At 40.2% G+C, this 24,098-nt stretch overlaps 1 protein-coding gene and 1 long non-coding RNA gene across 3 annotated transcripts in view; one reads left to right on the top strand and one right to left on the bottom strand.

Annotated features, from left to right (window-relative positions):
* TM6SF1 (transmembrane 6 superfamily member 1) overlaps positions 1–24,098 on the bottom strand; it is a 28,383-nt gene that overhangs the window by 2,517 nt on the left and 1,768 nt on the right. The window contains exons 1-9 of one of the 2 annotated variants that reach the window (XM_072148330.1): positions 23,225–23,243; positions 21,208–21,582; positions 16,958–17,061; positions 15,179–15,276; positions 10,048–10,151; positions 9,696–9,778; positions 8,990–9,111; positions 6,198–6,302; positions 5,180–5,272 (exon numbers count right to left, since the gene is read on the bottom strand). In XM_072148330.1, coding sequence (XP_072004431.1) covers positions 5,180–5,272; positions 6,198–6,302; positions 8,990–9,111; positions 9,696–9,778; positions 10,048–10,151; positions 15,179–15,276; positions 16,958–17,061; positions 21,208–21,299 — 801 coding nt within the window. In that variant the 5' untranslated portion in view covers positions 21,300–21,582; positions 23,225–23,243. Of the gene's footprint in view, positions 1–5,179; positions 5,273–6,197; positions 6,303–8,989; positions 9,112–9,695; positions 9,779–10,047; positions 10,152–15,178; positions 15,277–16,957; positions 17,062–21,207; positions 21,583–23,224; positions 23,244–24,098 lie in introns of those variants that run through there. The other variant, XM_072148332.1, reaches the window with a different exon arrangement.
* Positions 33–23,757, top strand: LOC140127529 (uncharacterized). Its single transcript, XR_011855008.1, has 6 exons — positions 33–241; positions 8,563–8,597; positions 8,983–9,087; positions 13,557–13,781; positions 14,087–14,176; positions 23,513–23,757. It is a non-coding gene; the product is annotated as an uncharacterized lncRNA (long non-coding RNA).

Below are 24,098 nucleotides of genomic sequence, written 5' to 3'. Positions count from 1 at the left end.
TGCATCATCATATACATATTACACGGCACATTGTACAGCGTAATATGTATATAACAGTGCATATCTTTTACAGTACACACCTGAGCCGGCACCTCAGATAAGAAATGTCGGGTGAGGGGACAGCAGGACTAGGAATCCCCCATCTCTACTTCCCCCATGTGGTCAGCAGCTACTGGGTTGCATGAAGTTATATCAGTTGCCTCTGATTCCTCCAGGAAAAGAAGACTGACAGTATATACATGTGAGTGTATACATGTGTATATATATGTGCTGTGTATGTGTACTATGGGGGAGATTTATCAGCGCTTCTATGCCAGTTTGTGGTGTACAAGCACTGAAATAATCACACATTTATTGCAGTGCCATGTGGGCGTGGAGTGGCACGGGCACTGGGAAAGTTGCCTGCATTGGCGTTCGTCCTTGCATAATTTTTATAAACCTGCAAACACCCATTTTTATGGAAAACTATGTGTAGTTTTGCCTGGACCTCTATAGTTCACTACAGGCGGTCCCCTACTTAAGAACACTCAACTTACAGACGACCCCTAGTTACAAACGGACCTCTGGATATTGGTAATTTATTGTACTTTAGTCCTAGGCTACAATAAACAGCTGTAACAGCTGTGTCTGTAATGAAGCTTTATTGTTAATCCTGATTCTTATGTCAACCCAACATTTTTAAAATCCAATTGTCACAGAGACCAAAAAAGTTCTGGCTGGGATTACAATGATAAAATATACAGTTCCGACTTACATACAAACTCAATTTAAGAACAAACCTACAGACTCTATCTTGTATGTAACCCGGGGACTGCCTGTATAGCTTTTTACAATATATTGGTCCTTCTTGCTGCTTTATATACATTTATACAGCATTTGCCTGACCCCTAGTGGTATTTGTGTAGTATTCCCTTGTAATTTTTTTATGAACTTTATCCATTCTTTTTTGTTTCCTTGTTTTTACCATAAATATTTACAGACGTCATTGCTTTTTGATAGTATATATTTTAATAGTATAATAATAAAGGATTTTAGTCATCAGAAGTCTGCTATAGGGCCCAGCCTCTCCTAGTTACAACCCTGCATAAAGCCTAGCTCCAATTAAATCCTAATACTTCACATGTGACTGCATGTAACCTTAAAGGGGTATTCCTACTTTGGCAAATTAATTTTATTGTTCGTATGATGAAAAAATTTAACATTTTCCAATATATGTATCAATTCCTCAGTTTCCTAGATCTCTGCTTGCTGTACTTCTGATATAACGAGCCGTGCACCTGTGTGACCAGGGTCAGATTTCTGTCCACCGGAGGTAAACATAGAAGCTTTCTATACCAGGGCAGCAAGCAGAGATCTAGAGAGCCATCAAGAATTGACAAAGAAAGTATATTGGAAATTTGTATAATTTTTCTTTATTCAAACAATATCAAGTACTTATTGAAATGGAAACACCATTTTAACTTATTACAAAGCCAAGAGATGCACCTGATGGTGGGATTCTTTCACTTCATCTGCTTAAGGGTGATGCCACACATGGCGTTTTGAACCCGTTTTTGGTGCGTTAAAAAACACATCCATTTTTTGACCATTTTTAATTAAGATAATTGGTAAAACCGGTAAAAAAACTGATGCGTTTTCTAAAAAAACATGCGTTATTAAAAAAAAACTGATGCGTTTTTTAACGTATCCATTTTTTAACGGACTGCTTAAAAACGGACCAAAAACTGGTTCAAAACGCCATGTGTGGCACCACCGTAAGCCATGAAGTGATCTAAGGGTTCTGTCACAAGGTGTGTTCTTGGACAGATCTTGAACCATTCTTGGTGCATTTTTAAACACACTGGGGCAGATTTGCTTACCCGGTCCATTCGCGATCCAGCGGCGCGTTCTCTGCGCTGGATTCGGGTCCGGCCGGGATTTATTAAGGCAGTTCCTCCGACGTCCACCAGGTGGCGCTGAAGAGCATCGGAATGCACTGGAATACACCGAGCCGGGCTGAGTGAAGGTAAGTGCAATTTTCACAACACATTTTTTTTTAAAAAAATGCGACGGTTTTTCCGAATCCGTCGGGTTTTCGTTTGGCCACGCCGCCTGATTTCGGTCGTGTGCATACCAGCGCCGATGCGCCACAATCCGATAACGTGCGCCAAAATCCCGGGGCAATTCAGGGGAAATAGGCGCAAATCGGAAATATTCGGGTAACACGTCAGGAAAACGCGAATCGGGCCCTTAGTAAATGACCCCCACTGTGTGACAGCACCCTTACAGTGATTTAGTATTATATTGTAAAGAAAAAAACAAGGGAACTTAGTCATAGATCCTGGCACTATGATTGTTGTAATCTTCTTATAATTTTTATCCATGACTGCCTTCTAAGATCAACTTTTAAATTGTGCTAACGAGTCAGAAGTGCTATGGGTGTGTTACCAAAACTCCTCCGTGCTGTAGCTTCACAGGCAGTTACACTGTTTCCAATGCATAAGGGTGTATTCCAGCTCACCAGCCTCCCAGGTTGATTCACCTCGAGCACGGTCCACCCCACTGCAAGGGCGAAGGAGCAAGTAAAAGAAATTCCAGGCCGATCTCGTGGGAAAGTTAACAATCTTCTTTATAAGCGCATATAAAAAAGACATCCAGGTTTCAATAAAATCCAAACGTCAACATTTGGATTTCATCGCAACCTGGATGTCTTTTATATGCGCTAATAAAGAAGATTGTTAACTTTCCCATGAGCTGGACCTGGGATTTCTTTTACCAGTTACACTGTTTCCCCCTCCTCCCTCTGCCTGATGTAATCTCACAATGTTGGAGGGGCGAAAATGGTTCTGCACAGTGTAACAGCCTGTGAATCTTAGAAGGAAGGAGGACATGAATAACAAATATAAGTGCCTGTATGTGTGAATAGTTGTCCCTGATTTATGTTGCTTGATTTTGATGATAGATTTCTTTTAAGAGTTTGCTGGCAAAAAAGAACTACCAGGCAGTCCCAAACCTAAGGACACCCAACTTACAGATGACCCCTAGTTACAGACGGACCCCACTGTGACCTCTGGTGAAGGTCCCTAAAAATATTTGGAGTTCCAACTTGCATACAAATTCAACTTAAGAACAAACCTTAAGAACCCAACCTGTACATAACCAAGGGACTGACTGTACTTGATTACAGCCTGCATGTGCCATAGGCAGAGGAGAGCTCATTGATTTCCTAGTCATGGCCTTTAAGAACACCACTTTTTAAGTAGAGGAAAAAGCCTGTTTCTTCTACAGTCTTATGTCATTTTAATGCATAGCAATTACTGCTGGGGTAAATTCAGCATCCATTTGACAACATGAGCAGATAGCCTTAGGCTGCACTCACGCGTTGTGTTTCATTTGCGTCAACGCATGCATTTTCAAATGCGGCAGAGAAGCTGAGGAGATTTGCCTAATGACACTGCCGTCAACATGAGTTGACGCAATGTTAATGCATGTGTTAACACAGAATTAACACATGCTTTTTGTAAATGCAATGTTGACAGCAATGTAATTAGGCAAATCTACTCAGCTGCTCTGATGCATTTGAAACGCATACCCTAACGGAACGTGTGAATGCAGCCTAAGGTTATGTTCACACAGCCGTATGGGGGACATATATACGGCCGACATATAAATGGCGTATATACATCCCCCATAGACGGCAATGGGCTCACTGCGTCGTACGTGATTGGTACGGTGCAGTACACGTACGGCACCGTACCATTCCGTAGCTGGGAGAAAGATAGGACATGTCTTATCTTTCCCCGGAATACGGCGCAGTACCCCATGTTTATCTATGAAGAGTGGCTGGGGTGAGCAGCGCTCTTCCTCTCCCCAACGCCGACGTGTGCCCGCCGTGCTGCAGTACGGCGGGCCCACATCGTGTGAATGTAGATTAAGCGTGCTGTCACACTGTGCGTTCTTGAACAGTTAGTTTAAGACATGCGTTTTTATTCGTTTTTGTTCATTTCTAGAAATGTAAGCAGCTGTGATTATCGTGGATGATCAATGAACTGTATAGATTCTATTTTGTACCTGGAAATCACCTTAATGCCCTTCAAAAGAACGTGCCAGTTAAACTAACTCACAATAGCTAAACATAGCTTTGAACACTTATTCAGTACTACAACTATCCCTATATTGTTCCTCCCCATGCTTTTAAGGGTGCATTTACACTTGGCAGTAACGCATGCATTTTCAAACTCATCAGTTAAGCTGAGAAGAGGAGATTTGCATGTCTACATAGCTGTTAACAATGTACATGCATTAACATAGCCTTAACAAACAAATGTGTTAACATTGCGTTAATGCATTATTTTTGTAAACGCAATGTTAACAGCGATGCAATAAGCCAATCAAGTCTTCTCAGCTGTTCTGATACATTTAAAAATGCATGCGTTACTGCCAAGTGTGAACACACCCTAAAGCTCCACAGTTCGTTCATAAAGTTGACTCACCATCCGTGCAAAAGTTTAACCATCATCTTTCCTTTGAGGGAAGTCCAACATATTCATGTCCTTCCTGCTCAGCTGTGTCTCCACAGCCCATTCTCCCTTCCCTCATTGAGGTGAGAGAAGTTGGCTGTGTGTGACTCTCTGGAGAGAATTTCTAAAGAAGGAGTGAATAAGGGAGCAAATTTTTTTTCAGCAAATCAGAAAAACAGACAGGGACAGAAAAACAGGAGGGGCTCCGGTACTGGCAAACTAGCATCTCTGGAGCCGGACCAGCTGAGCTACACTAGCCACTTCAATCATTAACACAGGGGAACACAGAAGGTGAGCTGGATTACAAACTTTAGTATTTTTGTCTCATGTTCAACACACAGACAATGGCATTCTCATTCCTGAGGGAGGGGGAAGCAGAGCTGCATCATTTGTCTGTCGATCAGGAAGCAAGATGTATGGCTAAGCTAGAAGAACGTGAATATGCACAGATAATGAGTCAACTTTGCGAATTGACTGTGGAACTTTACAGGCATGGGGAAGAACAATATAGGGATAGTTGTACTGGTGTAGGAGAGAAGTTTTCAAAGATCTGCTTAGTTAGCATGGGTTAGTTTATCTAACAGGTTCCCTTTAATTTGTATAAAGTTACAGAAATGAAATGTAGTTGTCCAGGATGTTGACTATGTGATGTATGTAATTGTACATTGTTGCCGATTTACCTGGAGTTTTGGATAGGAAGCAGGGTCCTTTATATAAGGCTCTTGAAGCTGTATATATAACCGACAGAGATCAGAAGGGCATTCTAAAGCAATCTGCAGTCCAGGGAAAAATTCACACAAAATAAACAAGTTACGTATAATGTGACCAGACATTAAAGCAATAATAATCATATCATACACTGATACAACCTGGTCATATAGACAAATATTATCCACTATTCAAGCCATGCTAGACAGGTGCATATTAAATACTGCAACCAGCAAGAATAAATAAAAGAACCTGTCATCTGAACCTGTCATTTTTATTTATTAGTATCAGTGTGTTTTACATCGCTGTGTCCAACACACTGCACACCATTTATTTATTGGCAATTAGGGCATAAACTGAATAATGATATTAAAATGTGGGATATTAATTGCAACCACACATACTTTATACATTTCTTTGGAAGATGCAGTGGATAACCAGTTAAAGGTGTTGTCCAGTTTATAGAGCAAATCCATTGTTATGTACATTAGCAGGAAAGTAGATTTATAGATATCTAATGCAGCAATGTTATTGATAATGCATTTTTTACACATTTCAATGGGTCATATCTGCAGCCTCCAATTGATTTTGCCTCCAGTGTGGCCATACCTCGCATTCTCATCTGCTTTACCACAAGCATTACACAAACTATCAGTTTGGACAGTAAAAAGCTGCTGATTTTCCATCAGATTTAAACCAGTTTTCTGTGTTTTTCATGTGATTTTGATTTTTTTTTTCACATTGTAAAAAACACCTGAATATTGTGGTCTAAGTTTTTAATCAGTGAAAAATGTATTGCACTTGCATTGTGAGACTTAAATGGGTCATTTTCATGTGTATCTCTTGCGCATGCAGTGAGTTTTGCGCATCAGTGCAAACGTGTGTAAAAAAAAGTGCACAATAAACCCATCTAATATAATTTGAGTCCCGTCCATCACAAACTCACGCAGGACTTGTGCCAATTAAAGTGCCAGTCAGTATCTAACTCACCATTCCTCTAAATATACAAAAGATAGTTGCGGCAATGAGGTACGCAGCCAGCAGTAGGTCAGACGGACGGCTTAATATATTCTTTTGCTGAATATTTTGGATTACCTGCAGGAAAGACAACACACAGTCAAACTATCTATTGATCCAGAACAACAGATATTTCATATACCAAAATCAATGTTTCACTCTGTTATAATGCTCCATTATCTTTATCAGTCCCTCAGAAAGTGAATCATGCAGATGATTTTTCATTGTTCAATGAGTTCATGAGTAGTGTGTTGGGGGTTACAGAAATCAGACCTTATTAATAGTTCTTTTACATCTCTTTATGACTAATTATTGGTATATTCCTCACAGTTCTAATACCCCTGCTATAACTCTGTATTCAGAAAAAACATTTGGGGCTTATTAACTAAGGGTCGCAGATCCAGTTTCCCTTTTTCGGGATTTGCGCAGCTAAGACAGGTATTTAACAGAGGTTTGCGCTGGGATTGTGTCGCATACGATTGTGGTGCAGCTGCGCTGGCTTTCATGTGACAGAAATCGGGGGGCAGGCCGTCAGACAATCCGACTGATTCGGACTGAGCGCGGGATTTAACATTCAAATTGTGTTGCAAGACAATGCAGTTAAATACACCAGGAAGAAGAAGGTGAACTCCGTCGGACCTGAGCGGGGAAGTGACACATGCAGGATATCGGGCGCACAATCTTAGTGAATCATGTACATTTTCGTCGGTCGATGCACTTTCTGTGAACTCCGAGGGACCGGATAAGTAAATGTGCCCCATTGTATCCAGCTCACTATATTTGCCTTAGCATCTTCAAAGGACACGCAGTGCGGATCATTTGGACCTAGGACGTTTGTACAGCAGCTAAAACATTCCCTGTGCTGCAAGATTGCTGCCGAGTGCAAGATTGGAAAAGAGAGGCAGTGACGTCACCGGCTCTCAGAGCAATCCTGGCACCGCCCAGGGGCGTAAATAGATTACCACAGACTAATTTGCATATCAGATAAGTTTATTTTTCTCAGAAATGCAGCCATTCAAAGTTATAAGAAATGAAGCTTGCTACATGCAGGGACGGGACAGGGGAGGTAATAATACTCATCTACCATCAGGTATTTTGATGGTAGATGTCCTATAAATAAGTAAAAATTATTTCCTGCAGTTACGTTTTTTGTCTGTTCCTTTAATAGATTAATAACCAATGAATAGTTACTACCGTTACAGTAAAAAGTCCCCTTCTGTGTTATTACACTATATAATAAGAGTATGCAAACAACCAACTACAACCAAAAAAAGGGAGAAGGAAAAAAAGAGAAATGCCAGTGCCGCTGGGGAAAGAAAAATTGTAGCAAAAAGCCCAACAAATGCTCCAAAGGAAAAAAGTCTATAGATAAATGTCTCATTTCCTCGCTTCAACCCTCTTTTATGAACCAATATATGACTCATAAAAACAGTACCTTCAGATCCCAATCCACAGCCAAAGTAGAGATATTCAACGTGATAGATCTCTCTCACTTTTTCCAAACGGCGCTCAGCAGTTTGTGGCATCCTTTGATGTATCTAGTCCTCAGGTCCTGATGGTTGTAACATCAAGGCGTGAGGACTAGATACATCAAAGTGTTGAAGCGGGGAAATAATACAGTATATGGACCTTCTTTCCTCTAAACGTGGGGAATTCCCTTGTTATGTGTATGAATGAATCCTGGCAGAACAGTGCAAAATGTACTATATGCAGTTTGCCTGTGTACTGTAAAGGGTGCGCCAGATTCAGAATTTCTGACGTACGTTCTTCATGAATCTGGTCTATCTTTAATGTGGGACAATTTTGTCAGACTTTGCATGTTAAATGTGGTGCTCGGTCCGACTGAGGACCGAAACGCCCCCTAATTTGTGTCGCATGATGCCTAGTGCAGCCGTGCCACTAAAGGTTCGTGTGCGACACCAATATTCCATATTCCATATGCAAGATCAACAATAACTTTGTTGTTTGTATACAGGCCACTTTGATGCAACTCATGGTCTTATTTACCTTGGCACCAGCTGCCTGGCACTGCTTGCTACTGTTATTAACATTTCTAAGCCCTTTTCCGTTTCAGATTTACGCAGCATTTTTTCCATTAAGTAATCTTGCCATGTATTTGCTTAACATAGCCTTACATTTATTAGTATTTGCCATTTCTCTGCCCGAGCCTCCAGGGTATAAGAGTATACTGTTCTGCTCAGTGTTTCAATGTACTGCACTAAACCAGCTACTCAGGAAGATATTATAGTTCCCAATACAATATTAAGACAGCATTTACCGTAATCCAACCCACAATGTTATTATTAAAATATTTTTTTCACTTTTTTTTTTTTTACAGAAAGTACATTAATACTGTTATCGGAGAGGTATGTGGTATGTAATATCTTTATAATTCAACCTCCTTTTTCTTTTAAAAAAATACTTATGCTTTAAAGTAATACATCGGGTAAAATAGTGCTTTGAAATGCAATTTATTCAGAGCAGGGACCTTCACCTGCATATGGACTCACAATGAGAATCTGATTCCGGTATATAATAGCAGTCAGTAAGAATATCTTAGCTCTCACGCTCCTCTTAACTCTATGTCCCCATTCTCTGCCTTGCACATGTCATGCTAGTAGGAGGGATTTAACAATGAGATCAGTTTTTCCTTTTACATTTAATTGTAAGATGATTAAACCATCAAAATAACTACATAACTTAGTATACGCCTGAAGCTTAACAAGTAATCTCTAATTGTAATCATTCATTGTTTCAGATGTTACCTGAGTAGATGGATTACTGACAATACTTGGTTGTCTGAAGATTCTAAACCCAGCCCATAATGGAAGGCAAAAATACAGGATGTTCAAGAAAAATGCAGGTGAAATTCTTGTTCCATATTTACCTAACAAAAAAGATGCTCTATGTTTACAAGAAGCAGCTTATAGCTTGTTAGCATTTACTATACCGGTCACGTCAACTGGGTGTATAGTGGCTTATTACATAAACTCTAGCACAAAATGCAATTACTATAAAGATTTAGGCTGAAGGACAGTAAACACAAGTTTTATCAATAAAATTTACACCAGTATAAAAACCTACATAACATTTAAGAATAAACAGTGTGGTGTGTATAGGAGAATTATTTCTGGCCATTATGACTTGTACATATAACAGTGTGTAGACACACTTATGCTCAAGCTTCTCTATCTCTATCTAGCTTCCCATCAGAAAGCAGCAAAATAATGGATGACATTATACAGCAGTAGAGAGCAGTGCACATTTTTGACAGTCTGTTTCTGTATCTCACACTGCAGCAGCTCCATTCTCCCCTTCTTGTCACTCTCAGAAGACTTCATATGATAATCCATCTCCTCTATTAAGATGTATCAGTGTGTAATATCCTTTGCAAAGTTTCTAATCACAATTTACAAATAATTTTATGCAGAGTTGATCTTGGGAGCTCCCAGGCTTTGTGCATTTACTCACCAACAATACTTCCAGGAATGAACACAATCATGCTCATTATAATGGATCCAACCCAGTACAGACCAATGGTCCTGTAGTTCTGACTGTCACACATAAGAAAGTTATAATTGGCAAAACTGTTCCAAAAAAATACATATATGGAAACATTATTTAATCTACATTTTTTGTGCTCTTTGCCGATTCTGGATATATCATTCCAGGACAGTATTTAATGATTCTGGATTATAAGGATTTTTTATCATCGTATGTCAACGTCGATGTAATAGGGGAGTATTAAAAAAAAAAAAACGACAGCATGCAAATACTCCCTGGGAATAGTAACTCTAGAGTGTAAATGATCCCTGCTACTTACTCCCAAGCTATTGCTGCCACCATCAGTAGATACATCAAGTAATGAGCAGTGCCGTCCCAGTAGCAAATCATGTGGCCGTGTGCCGTGTTCAGGTAGGGCTCTGTCTGTGGAGAAATTCGTACAAGATAAAGTTTACACATATTTTACCCATATTCTCTCAGCCAACAAATGCATCATGTACACATAGGGAGGGAATTACCGTACGCAGGTAATGGAGCCCTGCCCCACGTTGCCATGGTGGATACATCAGGAGGTTTAGGATTAGGTCTGCTGGTCACCCTGTGCTGGCGGCCAAACCTCGTCAGGTCTGACCTGGCATAGTTTTGCATAAAATACAGCGAACATTCAGGTTAATTGATGTGCACCGGACAGGACAATCCACAGGTGGCCACGCTTCCTTCAAGACCACTGCACGCCCACATGGCTTGGAGGTGGGGGAGTCGCAGGAGTCATCTCAATTTCTTGCAGTGGGCAAGAAATTGTGATTATTTCAGTGCTTTTACGCCCGAGAACTGGCATAAAAGCACTGATAAATCTCCCCCATAATGATTATGCCACAACTGCCATATCATTCATGGTCAATTTAAGTTAATTTTATGGTTTGTATGATGAATATAACATTTTCAAATCTACTTTTCGTATCAATTCCTCACAGTTTCTTGATCTCTTCTTGCTGTCCTTCATAGAAAGCTTCTATGTTTACTTCCAGTGGATAAAAATCTGCACACAGGTGCACCACTCATTATGTGACACGACTCTGATTACTCTGTAATACTAACGAGCTGTGCACCTGTGTGACATCACATGACCATTGACAGATTTCTATCCACTGGAAGTGATCACGAAAGTTTTCTACGAAGGACAGAAATAGATCTAGAAAACTGTGAGGAATTAAAACAGAAAGTACATTGGAAAATTGTCTCAAAAATTTTCTCAAATGGGACAATCCCTTTAATATGTTTCCGCAATCAATTTATAAAAAATAATATATCTACCACGCATGAATGAACTATGTATGACTTCCTGATTTCATCTGGTTAAACCTGTATCCTGACATTCACTGAAGCGGATTGTTTGAGTATTCTAAAGTGCACCCAGGTTCTGCCACTTAATGAAGTAGCGAACAAATATTATCATTCAATATATACATTTACACTTGACCTTAGGAGGGGTTAACCACTTTACCTGATGGTTTTTGTACTGTGCGGGCACAGATAGTATTCAGACCCCTTTCAATGTTTTAATCTGTTTCATTGCTGCCAATTGGTAAGATGAAAAAAACATTTTTTTGCTCATTAATGTACACTCTGCACCCATCTTTATAGAAAAAAACTGAAATGTAGATATTTCTGCCAATTTACTGTATTAAGCAAGAAAACTGAAATATCCCATGTTGATAAGTATTAGCCCCTTTGCTCAGTGTTGAGTAGTGCAGCCATGAGTCTTCTTGGGAATGATGCAAGTTTTTCAGACCTGGTTTTGGGGATCCTCTGCCTCTTCCTTGCAGATCCTCTCCAGTTCCCTCAGGTTGGATGGTGAAAATTGGTGGAAGCCATTTTTAAGTCTCTCCAGAGATTCTCAGTTGGGTTTAGGTCAGGGCTCTGGCTGGAGTCAAGAAGGGTCACAGAGTTGTTCTGAAGCCACTGCTGTGTTATATTGGCTTATATTGGGTCATTGTCTTGTTGGAAGGGGAACCCACAGCCCAGTCTCAAGTCCAAAGCACTCTGGAAGAGGTTTTCATCCAGGACATCTCTGTACTTGGCTGCATTCATCTTTCATTCAATTGTGGTCCTGTCCCTTTGTCACGGCTGCCCCCGCGACCCACATTCCGGGTCCCCAGCTCCCCTCTCTGCCTTACCTATCCGCGTTCCTGCTCCGGCAGCCCGGTGGGCGCGTCCCCGCCTCCAAGGTTGCCAGGGTCAGCGCATCGCTGATTGGTGCTGTCCATTCCCAGGAAATTTATAAAAGCTGGCCTCTCCCAGCATTCCCCGACAGATCGTTGTGCCTAGTGCCTCTGAGAAAACTATTTGATGCAATTTGCTGTGTTTCCGTATTCCCGTTGTGACCCCCGTTTCCGTTATTGACTCTGATCAGAACAGATTCCAAACTCTGTTTCAATGTCTTTGCATCTCATCAGTACAGTGTAGGGAATTGGTTTAGCTGAGTAAACTGTAAGTCTCCACATTATAAACTGGTAATCTGAAACACATTTTCTCACTGTGTATTTACAGATTCATTGTAATACTAAAGAGATTTATTTTCTGAAGCAGAAAAAAACGACAAAAAAAGTTGCAAGGTGGATTAAAATATTTCTTAAAGAATAAAATGAATTGCCACAACCTAAATCCCAAAACAGGTGCATATGAAATATAGAAGCTTTTGCAAATACCAGTGTATGTATCATGTTGCTATGGATGCAGGGAATAAATGAATTCATAAGGCTTATGCACAATAAAGACCAAATTATATGAATTCTTGAATAAAACTGTAATGACTGCAGGGGGCCAAATCCTGACTCCCTTGTAGGAGAGAAGCTCAGAGAACGATTTATAGTATAGATGTGGTACCTTGGAAAATAGAAGCAATCCTCGGGGTCGTGGCCTATATGCATTGTGATGGACGTGTGTAGCAAAGCTCCAACCAGTTATTCTCCTTTTGTCATGTTACTTGTGGCAAATGTTCTTCCCTGCTGGATCTTATTTTGTTCCCTGCTACTGGTCACTGTTGTTTACTGCTTTTGATGACCGCTATGGGAAAAGGAACCAAGAAAACTAACCGAGTGCTGGTTTCTAAGAAGGTCCTGTGTCTGCCCGGAAGCAGAAGGTATTTGTAGAAAATCTGACCCACTTTGCCAGGTGGACTGGTGAGGACCCTCACATGGGTGCACAAATTGATACGGTACCTCTCCACACACGGGGAAAAGATAGGACATGTCCTATCTTTCACCATGTTATGGCCCGTGCATCGCTATGGAGAGGTGAGGAGTCACCACCAGACGTATCCAAGCCGGCCCGTTTAGGAACAACTGGGGGATGAATGATGAAGAACTTACGGATGACCAGGAAAAAACTCTATTAAAGAGATTCCAACCCATTCCGTAGGTGAGGCCTGTAGACCTTCACAACTGTATATATAACACAGGGTCTAAAAAAAGACCAATTTTTCCTGTGATATCGGGGTTAGGCCTGATTTTTATTTTTTGTGACTTTGTATGTTGGAATAATCAGAATAAATATCTAAAATAAATATCTATAAATATTTAAACAAAGCAATCCTCCCAAATATATATCAGATGGTTTAATGATGTTCTTCATTATCAAGGTGCCACACAAGAAACATCTTATGAAGGGTAAAACCAATGAGCTTTCTCAAGATATTCACAACCTTATTGTTGTAAAACAGACTGATGGCATTGGTTAAAGAAGAATTTCTAAAATACTATATTTCAATAAGCATTGTTGGAAGTCAATCTGCCTTCTTTACTTCTTTAATTTTGTTTTCTTTTTCAGGTAGTCAGTCCTATGCCATCCTCCACAGCCTAGGTCCACCCATCTGAAAGTCGAGATCTTCATTAGCATATCGGGTGCTAAAACAAACAGCACTGATTGTCTGGGAACTGTGGGGGCTACAGAAAGAACTGAGTTGGAACTATTCCATCAGCACATGTTATAGGCTGCAGCGTTGGAGTTAGTGGAGGAGTTGAAAGGAACCGACATAACATAAACATGTAAAAAGTGTGTTTGAAGTACATATTTACATTATTTTACACCGTAATATTCGATATTATATAATCACAACTCATATTTTTTTATAGGTGAAGTCTTTATAGATTCTGATAATTCGTTTTAGTAAAGGAATAAAAAAACTTCTAGACTCGCTAGACTGTAGATTGTTAGTCTATATTGTCTATATCCATGTCTAGATTTGACCTTTTAATGTGTTGAATTAGAATTAAAATCTGTGTAACATGTGAGAAACTTTTTTGTTTACAATAGGAGACATATAATGTTTATGTAACTATCTGTACCCCTATCTGTAGGTAACAAGATGCCTCTGGACTGCCAGCGAGCGCTTCTGAGAGCTGCCTTCAGTCTACAGGCAGCATGAGGCCTCTGATTGGGAGGCATAGGTGAGTGGCACTGTGGCCTGTGAGGGGGCATGGGGCAAGCATGGCCTTTCTGGAGCAGGCTGAATGGAATGATAGGCTGCCTGCTGCTCCTCTTCATGACTGGTATTTACCACATAGACACCTCTTTAGGACATCTACAGTCACTGGGCAGAGTATTGCTGCTTATATAAATCACTGCCACCCGTCATGGAGACCTGTCCTCCCTTCCATATTACCCTGTCATTGCACATTGATAGTTATAGGGCAAGACAATTGCCCTATTGTGCCCTTGAGTAGTGCTGGGACAGGAATGGCTTTCCCCTGTACCATTATTAGGTGAGTGTAGCAGGGGAAAATATCTGTACTGTATAATTGTCATACACTATAGCACTGATGGCGAACCTTTTAGAGACCGAGTGCCCAAACTACAACAAAGACCCGCTTATTTATCGCAAAGTGCCATCACAGAAATTCTATTTGTGATTTATACTCCCTTCTCTGTCACAGTTTTCATTGATACCGGCACCTGAGGACTCCAATAAAGCAGAAAATAGTCCCAGGTAGAGCTGTCACTTTAAAATAGCTCTGTGCACAGCAAGTCCTGTGCTGTCTGGGACTGCAGGAAGATACCTGGAGTCATCTCTGGTGATGGCCTGAGTGCCCACAGAAAGGGCTCTGAGTGCCACCTCTGGCACCAGTGCCATAGGTTCGCCATCACTGCACTATAGGGTCAGTTCTATGAAATCTGATGATGAAACGGCTACTTTTCAGGTTATGTTATGTAGCAGTGGTGTTTGTGGTTATATGTGATGTAGCAGTGGTGTGTGTGTGTGGTTAGATGCGACTTATCAGTGGTGTGTGGGTACTTAGGTGTGACATAGCAGTGGTGTGTTTATGTGTAGTTAGATGTGATGTAGCACTGGTTCTCATTGGAGTTGTTACACCCTGATAGCCATGCACAAGCAGAAAACTTTTTTAACACATCAGATTAAAAGGCGTAATCCTAATTTATGTATATTTTACCTCTTTTAAATAGAGAGTCATAAATCCATCTATAATTCCATCCTGTTCAAGGCCAATGATAAGTCCCACCACACTGGTGAATGCGAACACTGCATACACTACAAAAAAAATATTATTACATTAAATTCAGGCTAGGCGCTTCTCTGATAACATCCCAAAATAGACTCTTGAGAGACTTTGCACAATTCATTTTTATGAGCTAATGTAAGAAACTTTGTAATATACAGGGTGTAACAAAAAGGTTGGGGCAGCAGAATATCTCTCAAAATATACACCGGATCGAAAGACTGAAAAAAATGAGTGTTAAATATTTTTCAAAATATCTATTAATTGATACCAAACTCTGCCTCCTACCCCCACCTTCTGGAGGTGTGGTGGTGGTGGTGGGGGGACTTTAAAATCTTAAATGGGAATCCAAATTTTGTATTGCAGGTTCGGATTCCCCAGAAGAAATTACATTGATTCATGTTTACCCTGTATTTTCATCCCTCCCCCCAGGTGTGAGGTGGGGGAAATCAAAATTTTTATGTGGAAACTATAACCCAGGAACAAGGACGAGGTTGTAGTAGTTTTCTGTTCTCTTCAGGAGAGCTTGAAGTCTCCTTCCCTCTAAAAATGGGGATTTTTTTTGTTGCCAACAAAGTTTTCAAATATTGAAAGCTCTACAGTAAATGTTTGAATTTGGTAACAGAAATCGAAAAATATCTATTTTCAGAATTTGAATCTGAAAATATCCCCTTTTTGAATGTTTTTTGCACAGGATATTTGGCAATTAGTGTACAATCTGTCACCCAAATTGAAAATGACCCAGGTCAAAACAATGTCATTTGTCCTGGGAATCTGAATCTGCAATAAAAAATGTGGTTCCCATTTAAAGTTTTTAACCTGTTCACGCACCAGGACGTACTATCATGTGGTGGTAGTGTGGCGGCTGTATGTAGAGAGCTCGTGGACTGAGGAGACCAGAAATTATAGTCATAGTCCAAAAAGGCCAGTTCTATGAAAATATGGAAAATAGCGCCCAAATGTCCAAATCACCTTTTTTTCGCCATAATTGCATCCATAAATATTTGCATTAAAAACCGGTCATATAAATCCAATATTGATGTAAATTAAAATGTCCTGTGGAAAGGGCCTATCTTGCTATGCGGTAAAATCCGAGGTACCACGAGGAACCTATTATCAGAAGTAGATTATATTGTAGATTCCTCCTGCTTGACTCTGCCTTAATCTGTAATTTAATAATCCTGGAATCTAACATAACTTGTTAAAAACTTTATTTTAGTTATATGTAAACTAACTGCAGAGGCTGCTGGAGCCTGGAGTAGCCATAGCTCTCAGTGCCCTGGCCGGGCTAGTATATGTCCCAGTAGCCTCTGCGCAGTTAATATACATATCAGTAAAATAAAGTTTTTAAAAAGTTATGTTAGGTTCCAGGATTATTAAATTACAGATTAGGGTAGAGGGAGGCACCAGGAATCTACCATCAGATTTACTTCTGATGGTAGATTCCTCATGGTAGGTTTCCTTTAAGCTGATGCTACAAGACTGACCGCAACTTCCATAACGCAACCAAGGATCTCACTGTTACCCTAAGACTCCTTAACTAATGTAAGGGAATGGAGCTGGATTGTGACCCAGAAAATGATGTGACTTCAATTTTTAGTAACAAAAAAATTGAGAACTAGAATTTACAGTCACAACATCTGGTGTCATGGTGATCTTCAGCCAAAGTGACTGTGAACCATGGAAAACCTCCAAACACTGTACTGTACATACCATAGAATAAAGGATCTCTTGGGGGTTTCTGTATCACCAGCAAACGGGATGATATTGTTATCAGCATCAAGACCATTCCACTAGCAGCTGCAACGGGCCAAGAACTGTACAACAAAAACAATATATATATATTACAATTTCACCTAAAATCATATAAAAAGAAAAATGCACATGTAAAGATTCTTATAACAATGTTTTTGGGTAAACCATCCCTGGGTAGATAGGATATTTATGTGAACATTGGGCCACATTTATCACTTGTTTTTTCTGTTGTTTTTGCGCCTTTTCGTTTAGGCGCACCGTTTTTGCGCCCGTTTTGCGATTAAACGTCAAATTAGCCGCGCAGCTAAAATAACCACCTTTCCCTCATCTATCATTCAATTCCAGATGTTTTGCTGCGCCTAATGATATTCATCACGTGCGACTTTTGCATTTAGGCGCAAAAACGGGCGCAAAAACACTCCAGCCCGAAGGTGGCGTTATCTGAGAAGAAAGCACTGAGCCCCTTTGCAGAAGAGCTCATTTCTAGCAGCAGAGCTCAGCCAGACACTGGAACATATAATAGATACAATTAGATACATTACAGACAGGAGCTGCAGACTATTTACAGTTCATCACCTTCTATTTACAAAATATTCTGCAAAACGCTGAGCTCACAGCAAGAGAGAAGACAAGTTTGCACAAGTTTGCACAAGTTTGCAGAAGCTTGCAGATACGACATACAAGTGTCCCCCATGTAATTCTGCACAGTGTCTGAGGGCGATATTGTGCAGAATTACAGGGGTGCAGCAGGAGACCAGCACTGGGGGATCCCCTCCAGGAGAAGCCCCTGCTGAGGAGGTCACTGGGTGCTGGGTGTCACACACCTGGGTGCTGCTGTGAGTGTTATCTTCATTCTGGGCTGTGGGAGAAGCAGAGAGGAGCTTGTAACAGGATCACATGTAAGTGTCCGAATCTAACATTGCGCCTAAACTGCGCCTAAACTGCGCCTAAACTGTGTTAAAGTAAAGTGATTAATAAGAGGCAGAAAATATACTTATCACAGATGGTTGTAGCTTGTGATAATTCTGGCAAAACAGTGCGCCCGAATTTAGGCGCAACTACTACACTTAGGCGCACAAAAGTGATAAATGTGGCCCATTGTTCCTCAGCATGAGACTTCCAGGTGTAGATAAAGACACAAGAACGGAATAGTTTCATCTTGTGGTTGAGCTGTGTTGTCATTTGTCTATTTACCATCTATATAAATATATTCTTATTCAAATGCAGGATCTAACATAAGACTAGGGCTTTGTTATATTTTATACCCATATATAGAGCCATTTTATAGACAGATACATTTAATGGAAACAAACTTGTTATGACACATCCCTTAAGACGGTGAAAAACAAATCCCAGCCTTTTCTTTGCATCAAAGCAGTCTTTGTTACCGTCGGGTTTACGTTATACGAGATACATTTCTTGCACCATTTTAATATATATAAAAAACACTACTAGGACAGAAGTATATAACTCACATTTGTCTATTCCTATTAAATATGTATACACAGTCTTGGTAACCCATGTCCACTCTGATCAAAATAATGTCATCTCCATTGATCAACATTTGATAGATTGTCTATAAGGGGTGCACACTGTCACTATGCCTGATGAAGGGACCTGAGCAGTTCTGAAAACTTGCTTGTAACATCTTATATCTCATTTAACCATTAAAAGGTATCACTTTCTTTCATGGGCAAACCCATTTAAGGTTAATAAAGTTTTTGACATACAGAAGGTCCCCTACTTAAGAACACTTGACTTACATACGACCCCTAGTTACAAACGGACCTCTGGATTTTGGTAATTTACTGTACTTTATTCCTAGGCTACAATAAACAGCTGTAACAGTTATCACAGGTGTCTGTAATTAATCTTTAGTGTTACTCCTGGTTCTTATGACAATCCAATATTTTTAAAATCCAATTGTCACAGAGACCAAAATAATTCTGTCTGGGGTTACAATAATAAAGTATACGGTTCCGACTTACATACAAACTCAACTTAAGAACAAACCTACAGAACCGATCTTGTATGTAACCCGGGGACTGCCTGTACATTTAGAAACATAAACTCCTGTCTCCATTAGGATCTGGTATGAAGCATCGCTGCTTGTAAATAAAGCACTGGAGCTCCATCCATACAGTGCCCCTCTCTGCGGCTGTGCAGGGTATAAGACATCCATACATTGCAATCATGTCCTTAGGTTACTTGTTAGTGGTAAAATCATTACGATATGATATAAGGTATGGGTGCTCCGTACATTGTATAGACTGGGTGTGATAAGCAGAGCATTCCTCTCAGTTTTTCTGGTTCTGTTAGTCGCTGTACCCAAGGAATTCATTTTACCTCTTCAACATAACTAAGTGACCAATTATATTACATTCCCAGTGTCAAGGATATTTAGCTTAAAATAACAATAATGAATTAAAATACATGCTATGGTTTCACAAGCTTATTCCATAGAGGCATGGGCGCCAATAAATCCTTGTGTTCATGAGATGTCATCACTAGAATCCTTCAACTTTTCAAGTCTGGTCCTATCAATCTGTTCACAGGCAAAAAGTTCACAGGCTCTAAAAGCCGGTCATACACAAAATAGCTGTCAGCCTCGTGCTTATTCAGCTGTCTGTAATCTCTCTCATCTCCACCATAGGCATACACTGTATGCGCACAGTGGCCAGGCATTATTCCAATAGGTAAAGGGCAATAAACCACTATCCATCATGAGCAGGGATAGCAATGGAACCAGCAAGTTGAAATCAACATATCCAGTCCATTTTCTCCAATAGTAGACACTGGAGGGTGCATTGTTTTACCTCTACACACGTTAGACTGACTCATTAACTGACATAACACAAGGATTAATGGGTTGTTCATTCCAGTGAAAATATGCTTTTCATTTAGCAGTGGAACCCCAGAAACCGAAAATCAGAAAGTGAATCATATGAGAGGATAGGAAAATCTACAGCTTTTTCTATTATATTATATAACATAATTATGCATATTTAGAATTTGCCAGCAACTGAAGTTGATTATCCCCTTAACGACCAGGCCCTTTTCCGTTTATTTTGTGTTTATATTTTTCATTCCCACCTTCAAAAATCTGTAACGTTTTTTATTTTTCCATATAAAATGCTGTGTGTGGGCTTTTTTACTGCATAACAAATTACACCTCATAGTGAATATTTAATATTCCATGCCATGTACTGGGAAGTGGGAAAAATTTATAAATGCGGTGAAATTGTTGAAAAAAACTTATTTGCACCATTTGCACTTGTCTACATGTCTACTTTACTATTTGAGTTCTTATGATCATGGGGATACAAAATATATATATAGGTTTTATTGCTTTTAATAAATTTAAAAAATTAAAACCTGTAAAAAAATAAATTTCTTCTGGCGCTAATAACTTTTTCACGCTTTGGTGTACGGAGCTGTGGGAGGTGTCATTTTTTACAGGATGCGCTGAGATTTTCTTTGCTACCATTTTGGGGACTGTACAACCTTTTGATCTCTTTTTTATTGTTGTAAAATTGCAAAAAAGTGACATTTTGGACATTTGGGCGCTATTTTCCGTTACAGGGTTCAACAAAGCGAATAACTATTCCCATAGTGCCATGTGTTGCTATGGGCTAATGCTCACTGCCTCGTGTCTAAACCTAGAGCCCGGGAGAATATGTTCTATTTTGATTCATGTTTGTGGCACAGACGGTCCCATAGAAGTCAATGGGGCTACAAAAAAGACAGATTGCACGGTTGTACTAGGCTTTATAGGAGTTTTTGTGGTTGGTTACTGGGCAATAAGCACATGACCTTGTTGGTTGGCCTAGCTCAATCACCCCTCATTGATACTGTGCATTTTCCTTTGTAACAAAAAACTAAGTAGACAGTGAATTAAATGTAAAAAATTATTCCAACACATTTAATCTCCTATGTCAATTGAAACTCTCATGGTGTGATTATAATCCACGGACATATAAAATAGAAAATCTTGCAACATACACATAAAAGGTAGTGAGAATGTAGTATTGATGCACTTGGATGAGATTTAGATGGTGCGCATCACAAGTGAATCCAAGAACTATAATCACAAGAACTATATGATACCAAAATAAAGACATGCTTGCATATAAAATATATATTTTACTCAACTGCTAAATTCAGCAACGTTCTTGTAAAAAATTATTGTACATTTTATTTTCACTTACCTATGGACTGTAGAAACATAGTTGAAGAGGTAAGTGACTGGAATGGCTGTTAAGGACAATATGAAAACTCTTGTAGCTGCAGGAGCGTTCATTATGTTAGAATGATCACCTTCTTCAAAATATGTTCACCATCTCCTCATTCAGCTCGATAACCAGGCACAGCTTATGCTCTGGAGCTGGCCATGTAACCCTTGTATACACTGTGTATTCTAACATTCACCGTTCCCCTGCTGATCCAGGGCTGGCAGCTCACACAAGGTTACGCACAAGACACCCGAGCCTCCCCTTGTTGTGTGCAGTGACACAGCTGACTGCTGTTTTCAGAACATTAGCTGCTTTGGATTCCTATAGTGCGCGGCTGCCTGGAGTCATTGGCTGTGCAACAAATTCAGTGAAGAGTTACCTGACTTTATTTATTCAAGGCCTCCCACACACATTTGGCTTTTGTTCAGTTTTTTTAATGTAGCTTTTGGACGGTGCGGTCACACGCTTCATTGGCAATACATTTTGAAACCCAATGCAATTGGAATGGATGGGTGCTTGCGCTGATTGTCTCTGCGTTTCAGAGAAAAAGCATGCGATTGGTAACAATCACCACCTGTTTTGCATTGTTTATGTGAAAAACATGTGGTGCTAGTTACCGATTGCATAAACCGCAGCTGCAATCGGCACAAGCCCCTCCCCATTCCAAATGCATTGCCAACGGAACGTGCGACCTCAGCCGAAAGCCGGTGCCACACGCACCGTTTTGTCTGCGTTTGAAAACGCAGACAAAGCCGCTCCTACCAGGGCGGGCTGCGGCCCGATCACATTGGGGTTTCTATGGAAACTCCTGTGATCGGGAACAAGCCGCCAGTGTTTTGCATTAAATTAACACAAAACACCGGCGGTTCGTTCCCGATCGCAGGCGTTTCCATAGAAACACCGATGCGATCGGGCCAGCGGCCCAGTAGGCGTGGCTTTGTCTGTGTTTGCGTTTTCAAACGCAGACAAAGCAGTGCGTGTGGCACCAGCTGAAGGCAAAATCGGCAGTGGAATCAGAAAGTCTAAAACAAATCAGTGGGGCAGATTTATCAATCCCTGTACACCAGTTTTCTTTTTATAGGCTTCTCCGCCCTGCACACCCATTTTCCAAAAATTAGGTGTGACGGGAGGTGGGCCAGCCTGACCCTGGAAACCCAGCAGAGGATGTAGCTGAAATCTCTGCCAGGTATGTCTTTGCAGAGATTTCAAGAATGCTGTGCCGCATTTACTAAGAGGTGGGAGCCTCCTAGTATATCTGCCATTTGTCAGCTGGGGAAATGTAAAGACAGACACAATGCCAATCTCATCTGCATCACAGAGGCCTAGAATGGAAAGAAAACCACTCATACTTAGCTCTGGTGCATGTGCAGTACAATGAGCCTGGGTGTACTTCATTGGAGCAACACGCTGGGGCACCATAGGTGGTCCACATCTGGTAAAAGCTATACCCCAGAAAATAGAGGGTAACAAGCAACTCGTATTTCTGCTCATACAGTGGCTGCCATGTAAAGTGTTTTCCTTTGTGAGGTTCATATGTTTATATATAATATTTGTCATTAGAGATGAGCGGACTTGATGTCCATATTTCGGTTTGGCTGTCTGACCCGAATGTATGACTGGATTAGCCGCCAAACAGATAATCTGGCAAATGAAAGCCCCTAGCAACTAGCCATGGCTATGATTGGAGAACTTTCCTAGCTAATTATAGCTACTCCATTTGCAATCTGGCAATACGTCTGGTTGGGCAGCAGAACTCGAACACCTAACCCAGGAGTGGAAATCTAGTCTGCTCATTTCTAGTTGTCCTAAATCACTTCATACATAAATAATGAGATACCGTAGAGATAATTTAGATATAACACCTAGAAATAAGACATAAAGCTCTTGCCCTTTTACAAATGCTGGAACTTGCACCAGGCATGATGCCATTTATCTTTTCTTGAATTACACTATTTATATATGTGCTACAACTTTGGGTACATGTATTACTTACAAAGAGGAATGACTATTCTGTTAATCAGAGGATTATGTGCCCAAAAACAACAGTGGAAAAATAGGACAAAGGTCACACATCGCCATGAAGCTTATTGGTGTTCATGATTTCAGCTGTAAGCTGCTTCCCTATTAATAAATAAAAGTTAATTTGCAATTAAAACTTTTCCTATGCTTCCCCCGAAAATTAAACATGAGAAGAGGTTTAGTGTGAAAGCTGCTGTAAAGTCAAAACCTGTAAAAACCACAAGGACTTACTTCTGCAAATGGTTTTATATTTCTTTTCTAGGTTATAATCCACTAATCCACTTCTTCTTGCTGAACCTAAAAAGTGTTTTCGCTTGGAGTGCTGCCATTTTTCTCGTCGTTCTGCAGTGTAAATATATATATATATACCGTATATATATCCTCCCTGCATACATCTTATGTCTGTGGCTGGCCGGAATCTGTAGTTTATTTCCGGGCATGCATATTAGGCTCATAGGTTTTGGGCATGTGCAGATGTTTTGGCTTTATGCCATCTGATTTGGATCATGGGCATCTTATGTGAGTGGTGCACATACTAGTGGTATACTATACACATGTTTTATATTGCACCGTGTGACCCAGCTACTGGATTTGATGTAAAGAATGTTCATATGAACTTGGTCGTGTTATTTATGCACCTAGTTTTGAATATACAGGTATTTGATTTTCTATCACGGTTTATGTAGTTTTATTTATATAGAATTATTGTATTTGTGTTAACATATTTTTCAATGAAGTCACATGATTCTGATCACATGACTTGGATGCCATATTGTTTTTTATGCAAAATACACTTTCTTGTTCACACTGCTCACTCACTTGAGGAAGGCTCCAGCTACTAGGGGCCA

The sequence above is a fragment of the Engystomops pustulosus genome, chromosome 4 (genome assembly GCF_040894005.1).
Source record: "Engystomops pustulosus chromosome 4, aEngPut4.maternal, whole genome shotgun sequence".
NCBI classification, from domain to species: Eukaryota; Metazoa; Chordata; class Amphibia; order Anura; family Leptodactylidae; genus Engystomops; species Engystomops pustulosus.
This window is presented reverse-complemented; position numbering and strand designations above follow the sequence as displayed.